Source organism: Aptenodytes patagonicus, chromosome 10 (genome assembly GCF_965638725.1).
Source record: "Aptenodytes patagonicus chromosome 10, bAptPat1.pri.cur, whole genome shotgun sequence".
Lineage (NCBI taxonomy): Eukaryota > Metazoa > Chordata > Aves > Sphenisciformes > Spheniscidae > Aptenodytes > Aptenodytes patagonicus.
This window is the reverse complement of record NC_134958.1, coordinates 2942287-2951006: the sequence shown is the minus strand read 5'-3', so window position 1 is coordinate 2951006 and position 8720 is coordinate 2942287. Positions and strand designations below refer to the sequence as shown.

General features: G+C 36.9%; 1 protein-coding gene across 1 annotated transcript; it reads right to left on the bottom strand.

Moving 5' to 3' along the window:
* Positions 1–226: 226 nt before the first annotated feature.
* SLC24A5 (solute carrier family 24 member 5) lies at positions 227–8519 on the bottom strand. Its single transcript, XM_076347797.1, has 8 exons — positions 8348–8519; positions 6851–6934; positions 6656–6759; positions 6234–6334; positions 5120–5403; positions 4163–4369; positions 1110–1211; positions 227–549 (listed from the first exon to the last, which is right to left on the bottom strand). Exons 1-8 carry the CDS (start codon positions 8412–8414, stop codon positions 227–229), a joined length of 1272 nt encoding a protein of 423 aa, XP_076203912.1. The 5' UTR covers positions 8415–8519.
* Between the last annotated feature and the right edge of the window lie 201 nt (positions 8520–8720).

The following is an 8720-nucleotide window of genomic DNA, read 5'->3' as shown; positions in this document are numbered from 1 at the left end:
GTTGTAGTCATACTGTAATTCTTGACTTTAAAAGAAAGGGCTCCAATTAGGCTGTGATGTTTTTGTTCTACATAGTATTACTTTAATGACATGACTTAGTTCTGTAAATAAGATTTAGAGCCCAATGGGAGTTTTGATTTTTTTTTTATTTTATTTTGACTAAATGAAGAAACCGATCTTTCTTTCCTGCTTTTATTTTTTTCATCAGTATAATCACTGATTAAAACTAGTTACCACAGACCCTTGTAGGATTGTTCCCTATGATGCCGAGTTCATATAAAATTGATAATATAGTAAATACTAAGTACAGTACAAGACAAATTGCTCCCAATTTTTTATCTATTTTCCAGCCGTTCAGGTGAACTGCCAGAAAAATAAAAACAACAGAACAGATAAGGGAAATGGCTGTGTATGTCAAACCACCGCTGTTCACTTCTATGGGTCCTGATGTATTTATGAAGGCAGTTTTTATAAACCAGGGTATTCCCAAACAGAGCATATCAAATACGTTGGATCCTACAATGTTAGACATAGCCATATCTCCATTTCCTGTAAAAGAAGAAATACAAACAAGTCTGCTTAATTGTATTGTATGAAATTGCCAAACTGTTTTGGAGGAACAGACTGTCAGCCCTCAATTTCTCACGGAGTACCCTTTTCAGACTTTTCATTGAAAGAACTATAGTCATGATTCTACAGAACATGGTTTTGGTACCACAAACATAAAAAAAAAAAAGTCTCCCTAAATCACCAGCATCTGCACAGTTGCACTTAAAATAAGCTAGACAGGCTATTATAAAATCCAGCCATGTTCAAAATACCAAGACCTACAGTTGTGTTTTGCAGTAAAACTGGTAACACTTGATCAACAACAAATCAAACCAATCTAGAATACTTCTCTGAGATACTCTGAGAGGTTTTTACATGTCTGAGCCACAGCTTCTTCAGGTAAGCTATTTATTTATTATTAGTAAACTTAAGCTCTAGAATCTGGAGCAAAAATTTTGAAGTTACTCCTTGAATTTCTGGAAATACTGACTAGAATTCTTTTTTTCATAGTACCTTTTAAACACATCCATTGGAATGAGCCTGAATACTAAAATCTTTACCTTTTCGAGCCACCAGCACACTTGCAACTGTATCTGGTACACTTGTTCCTGCTGCTAGTAATGTGAGACCCATTACTGACTCTGGAATTCCCAGTGTTTCACCTGCAGTTGATAAATAATGGTAGAAAATGCAAGTATGTTTTTAGTTGAAGTTTCATCCAAAGAAATTGCTTTGGACTTTGCTGGAGAAAAGATTAGTAATCATACAATAATTTCAAAAGGAATCTGTCAGTTAACTTGACTAAATATGAAGTGACTGAGCCATGAAGTAGTTAAAAACAAGAACAACAACAAAGAAACATCATCCTGTCCTTGTTCTTCAATCAAATAAAAACGAATTGTAGTATAGTAACCATCTTAACAAGTTTCTCAAAGACCCGAGTGGAATGTCTCCAGTGGTCAAGACGATACCAATTACGATTTTTTTCTTTCAGATACAGTAGAAGTTTAAATATCTAACAACTTACTACTTTTTTTTTTTTCCCCCTCAATTTCTGGAAAATATAATAGTCGTCTTTGGTTTTGGGCATCTCATCATTAGTGCTCAAAAGTCCCATGAAGCAATAACTCTTATAATCACCCACTCCTTAAAGGGGGAGGAAGAAAAAGCACATGAATTTTCTTGGGGAGGAGGGTCATTAAGATCATTACTACAATACTGTCTCAACTACGTGGCTTTACCATTTCACTCCAGTTAGAAAGTTCTTTTGTTGGATTTGGAATAATCAAAATGCAGAATTTTTCTATGACTGCTAAGTGCAAGTAATCCTTTAGAAGTGTGAGTTTCTTTAGGTAAATACTGGTTTAAATCAAGTAAAAAGTTTAACTTGTTATTAAAAGAGCAGCTTATTTTTCCCCACTGTTTTTTTAGCCCCCACGTGTCCTGTAAGCATATTAATTTCTCACTTAAATACAGGGATTCAGATCTTCAAACCTGTTCTAGCAGTTGCACCATTCACAAACATCAATATGCTGAAGTATGATACCTCTATTCGAGCTATTAAGTAATTAGTTTTTCTGAAACTTTTTTGTTCACTAAAAAGTATCTTAATTTTTTTTTGGTTGAAATCTGAATTCTTACTTGCAATATTTGGACACTAATAAGAACAGTTTTCTTAAAATACGAGGCAGTACTCTGTAAGCTAGGTCAGCAACGCTTGCCTAGTACATACCAGCTTAGTCTCGATCAGCCCAGTAAATTTTTGTTTGTAACTATTTGTTGGTTCAGAGGGGCTAACATGATCTGTTGCAGAATTCGTACTGGTATTTATTCTTCCATCACTCCTAATGTAAGAGATTTGTAGGATGAGGGACCAACAAGATCAGCATTTATAAACCATCCAGGCTGGAAAATAATGGTTCATGCCAAGCAAACCAAGGTGAAACATGAATGAACCAGCCTTTTGTACCCAACAGTAGCTTCTAGCCCTCTGAAGGTTGTAAGATAGAATCTAAACTCAGGTGAATCTAATTTTTCTTTTTATTAGATAGATTTATCTTCTATTTAATGTGTAGGGTTTTTTCTGGCAACTGACCATAAAGAGAGAATGGTCTTATTTTTCTAGCCTTTAGTTAATTTTGTGTATCAGTAGCAATATCTTGCTATAAGTAGTCAAATTTTCTTTGCTAGCAACAAAAAGGTGTACTGAGTTAGGTTTGTTCTTGACCATCAAAATTTAGTCCCCAGCTATGATACCTTTGTGACATTCTGATAGGCTGCTTATGCAATGATAGAATCTTTGAGTCACCCTTTATGAAAGAACCTGGACTTGAATATAATGTGTGTGTAATTTTTAACGTTTTAACGTGTAAATAGAACATATTTGACCTAGAAGTAGTGGGCCAAAGACCCCAATACTGCTTGTGATGACTCTTCAAAGTGGACTAACACTAATACACTGTTTGAATCTCCAGTGTACCTGCTTTCCTATGAATTAGTGCATTGTCTAGTAGAAGAGCAATAACTTTCATCTGAATCCTGTTTCAAAGGCGTCTAGCATTCAGACAGTAAACCCTTGCTCTTTTAGGTACAAGTGGAAAATTATTTGACCAAGGAGTGAACCTGGTGGGTGTTATATCCAGCGATCGACTAGTAATTTCTCAAAGGTTTACCAAATGTGTAGGTCTGTTTCTGCACTGAACAAGGAGTTATTCATTGAACTTAAGTTGAAAACAAGTTTAGGATGCTGAACTAGCAGAATACTTGAGTAGGATTAGTGAGCTATAATGTGGAAATGGCAAGCTTTGTAACATTTCTTTCTTGTTTAGAGATTTGTTTTCTGCTTGTTCTTATAATTAAAAACTGGATTTTTCTCAAGCTGACCAGAGAAACAGTGAAATGAGGAGACCTTTAATACCTTAAGATATTTTTAAGAGAATGTTTTTACAAATTCTTACCCCTTCTCTCACTTAAATGCAATTCTTTTACTGCTTCACTTTATGATGCAGATTTGTAAGAGGTATACATACACACACACACACCAGGAGTGTTTAATAAACACATGATGCTATAGTTGAAATAAAATAGTACAAAAATTTGGGAGGGTTTTTTGGCAGTTGATTTAATGCTGAATCTCTTACTATAGTGTTCACAAAAAATACAGGTATAGAAATAATGGATCTTTTACAGAACCCTGAACCTTTAATTCCAGTCTTGGTGGAATCCATGTTTGTCAGACTTCAGCTTGACGAGTTTATTGCTGTGTATCTAATTGTTTCATTTCATGAAACTGTCTCTTTTTTAGACAGTTTAATGAAACTGTCTCTCTTAAATACAGGCTGGTTTTTGTAGCTATGTAAACAAATTCTCATTCGTGTGATAGTAAGCAGTCTGAAGCAGCTAAACTCTGAAGTGGTTTTCATTAGATGGAAGAAGGTGGCAAACTAAGCAGTCAAGCATAAGGTTTTGGTTTTGTTTGTTGGGTTTTTTTACAGCAAAGTATGTGTTGCTAAACTGTTAATTGCGGAAAGGAAAACTTCACAGGGAGAAAACTGTTTTTTCAGTGATTCTCGATTGGTTGATTCTGTATAGCGGCAGCACTTTAGGTACCTACCTGCTATTGTTATCATCCATACAAGAACGTAAGTTATTGCAGAAATCCATGCTGCTGAAATTAAAAATGTCACCATGAACCAGTTCCTCCAAAACTGTCTTCTGCAATCTGGTATAGTCAAGTAGAGTAGTGTAATAATAGGAAGGGATAACACCCACAAAATTCTCTTCATATCTGCTTCAGGCACAGTGAAGACACTTGGATGATCTGTTGAAGAAAAAGTAACTATTTTAAATTGTAGCATTAAGCTTGAATCCGTAGCGTACAGTCATATTGCTGGCCTCTACTTGTGAGAATACTGAAAAAAGGTAAAAAATACTTCCTCGAGTTCTAGCTGTAGTCTTACCCTGTACCTACATCACACTGGACAAATCTCTGAAATCAAATGTTCTTTATTACCACGTCACTAGGAGAGAACTAAGGTGGATGAAAAATGAACTTTTCTATAAAGGTTTACACAAAACGTTAACCAAGAGTAAGTACCAACTGCTGGTTTTTGTCTAAGTGAAGAGGAAACTGATGATCTGTGGCCACATCATAGCTATTCCTTTATTTCTGATATAATGCACATTTTGAGCTATGAACCTGCCATTTGCATAGGAAAACAGTATACATTAGTACAGTACCAGTGTGTCTTTCAGCTGATACTGCATTTTACAAGCAGTGTTGCTGGGAAGTTTCAAATGTGCACAGCAAAGACTGATGGAAGTCTGCTGTTAGAGTATGACACAAATGAGCAACTACCCTAGCATTCCTCTAGCAACTAACTTCATATAAATACCACCACTCTGATTTTGCTTAATGTTATATTCCAGGGAAGAATAATGATTTACCTAAATACTATGCTGGAGTTCTTTTGTGAACAAAATCTTAATAATATCTCGGAATCTACTCTTTATTAGAACTGACGCAGATGGGCATGCAGAGTGCTAGAGACAACTGTAATAATACTTATACCTTCAGAGATTTCATCAAGCCCATGCATGCTTTTTGAAAGTTGAGAGTAATCCAGCTCATCTTGAAAAATTCCGCTGTCTGTTCTTGACTGTTGACGAATTAGAGGTCCACTCTCTTCCCTCCATCCAACCAGTGGCTGCTGCTCAGCATTCTCTTCCATAGCTTTTGTAAAACACGTACAGCAGGGACTGAACTTTTTCATGAGGTATTGGTTGATTTTAATGTCAAAACACAGTACCAGAATATAACACCCGTATATCAATAATAAGGATGCACTTTCATACCTAGAATGAAAAATAGGTTTTACATAACATGTAACCTAAAGAAACCCGACTCTTTAACTCGTTAAAATGGCTGGTGTAAGGAGACGGGGCTGGGGGGGGGCGGAGAGAGAGAGAGAGAAAATTTGCATGAGTAGCAAAAGGAAAACACACAAAAGCATCTATTTGGCGTTGTATGGCCGGTGTCATGGAAGTTCATGAGTGCCTCCGTGTCTTTCAGCAGTTTGATTAATTCCCCTCCCCTGCAGAATCTTGTTTGTGTATTGTATAGCTGCATGTTTTCCAGGGGATCTTGCTGATTGCACATCCTACTGATGTTTGCGAAATTGAGTCTTCATGTCATGGTTAAAGAGAGGGATAGTATGTGCTATTTTGAGTTAGAAACTCCGGAGACTTAGTGCTGGACCTGACTGACTTGTTGAGGCAACAGGAGTTTCAGTGTTGATGGAAGAGTGTTAAAACTTCAGAAGCTCGTGATCTGCTTCTGGCAGACAAATATTTTCCTTAACAGTGATGCTACCAAAGGAAAGGCTTAAAAGGAGTAAACTATGAAGACTAATTGCTATGCCAAAACAGTTATGATAGAAATTGTGAAGTCTATACAGACAAACCTATGCAGATCAAACTTTATAAATATGCAGGGTTTGAGTGTTTAGGTAATAATATTTACAAGGATTGTGACTTTCTATGGTTTTTAAAGCCAGCAGGATGTTTACTCCTGCTAGTGAATGGCAGTTCAGGCTATTTGAAGTTTGGGTTTGTTGGTTTGTTTGTCAAAACACTGTCTCACTAATCTCCAGTCAACATGAATTCAATGCTACTTGTGCTCTTACCAGTAAATTCTGTTGTCAGATATCATCGCAAGGACCGCCGCTACACTAATTGTATATGCCAGACAGTCTCTAAACAGCGGCCAACAGGATAGCCTCGAAACCTGCAGATCACAGATTCATTTACTTTTCTTAAACTTGCCTGTAATACTTTCACTAAGTGCTGTAAATGCTGCATCAATATGTTGTTTCTATATTATGTAAAAATTTAAGATTCTTAGGAATGACTTAAGTATGATATTTAACAAGTTAGTGTTTTTAAAAACTTTCATAGCAAGATACCTTAAAACTGATTACATGCTGGTTTTGCTACTAAATAATAAACTTGACAGTTGTCATAGTAAGTCTCTCTTGGCTTTTGTTGGCAAATCAGAAAGGATAACCATTTGGCTCTTAGGAGCAGAACTATCAAAGTTGATACATACCATGCTGGAAAACAGTCCACAAGCTGCAGAAATACCAAGAAGATTATAAACTGCTGATCCAAGGATGGTGCTGACGCCGATATCTCCCTTTGTCACGAAGACTCCTATAAGGAAAATGACTCTCTGGTACGTTTCAGTTTGGCATGCAAGGAAAAGAATTCTAGATTCTGAGGAGTCAAAACATATGTCTCTTACCTAGAAAAGCAGTGACAAGCTCTGGAGCAGAGCTTCCAGCAGCCATAAAAGTTGCTCCAGCAACATCCTGAGAGAGGCCAAGGCCTGAGGATAGAGCAAGAGAATTGCTTAAAGAAATAAATACTTCAGTAGTCTGTACCCATTGCTTGCATTAGTATATAATGTTAGAAGCTACTACAGTTTAATTGAATGAACTTTGCTTACTTTCATACAGTTAATGCATTTATTTGGAATTGTTAAAACAATATATTGAAAACATAGCCTCATTTATTGGGCTAATTTATTTCTAACTTCATTACAGAATTTAGTTTAAATACCAGAAAAGAAGTACTGATAATGCAAGAGATTTGAGCATGATCTTAAAATGTAAAATAGGCATACGTATGTGGGCTTTAACTCTGTTTCATATGGGTAATAATTGGGAAATTCCTTGGGAGTCTAGTGTGATATTGCTACGTGATCCATGTCAAGTCTATCTATCTTCCAGGGAAATCCATGCTACTGTGTCTTCACATACCAGAAACACTAGTTAAATTCAAACCAGTGCTGCGATCTTAAAATCAAATTTTCACTTCGTACGGACAGTGTAAGAGCCTGTGTCTTGCTTGAATGAAATGAGATTTTTGTTCTGGTAAGTTGACTGTTTCTGAAATGTAACTTGCTCTGTGGATCAAGTTCTGCACACTGAGAATGGGGACGTACGGCTAACTATGGAAAAAGTCTGACAAACGCTTATTTATCATCAATAAAAAAAAAATACCAGCTCTACAGCAATGTTTAAGCTTACATTTTCTGTAAGTGTTCTGGTCTGGAGAATGTTTTCCAGTGTTCAGGGATGAGTTTCCCTAGGGAGTTTTCTTAATTCTTGGCAATGAGTTCAAAGCTGAACTCTCGGCCAAGACCATCGCTTTAATTCAGTGGTCTGCTGAAGCCAGGGGAACTATGACAGGTTGGTTAGATTTCACAGAACGGTTGTAAGCGTGGTGTTCCTTTCCCTCCTTGGTCATACCTCTAGTATGTAAACAGTAGCTCATCCTGATACTTGGTCACAACTTTGGGAGAAAGGCAGAAACTCGAGCAAGGTACTTAATTGCCGTGTTTTAATATAGGGAGAGTTTTGGTTTCTTGGTTTGGTTCCCCCCTCCCCCTTTTTTTTTTTTTCTTTTACTAGTAACCTGGACAGATTACTGCTCACCCCAAAGTGACAGTGTCAGCTTAGTTAATACTGAGGAAGTTTTAAGATTTTCCTCCAGGCACGAGGAAAGCAAATTTTAAATGAATAAGTATTCAGAGTATAAGCAGAGTATGTTTTTTTTCAATATAATAATGATACATTGTATCAAATCAAATATTGTATTGATAAGTCGAACTATGCACGGAGACTGAACTTACTTGAGTTTTGTCTCCAGAGCACTCTAACTTTGAAGCTTTTCTAAAGAGAATGTTCTACACCAAGCTGCTTCATTTTACAGGAAAAAGATGATGATGTTCACTTACATTCACTGATGATCTCTAGAGAAGGTAGGAAGTAATCATCGCACACAATGGACACGGCCAAAAACATGTAAAGTATAATTAAGAAATAGATAACGATTCCTCCATCCTTCCTCTCCTGCGGTGTAAAAAATCCTTCAGGAAACTCCGACGAAGAAGAAAGGACGCAACCCGTCCTGTTTTCTGAAAATCAATCACAAAGGTGTTACACACCCTAGTACCTTCCCGTTTTCCAGGCTGTAGGCGTCCTGTGGATTAGAACTGTAAGTGGAGGACGGCTTCAGCGGACTGCTGCCTTTCAAATCGATCTGCTTGTCATTTAGGGACAAGGACAGCTGCAGCGATGTCACCAAAACGCTGCACACCTGGGGAAAGG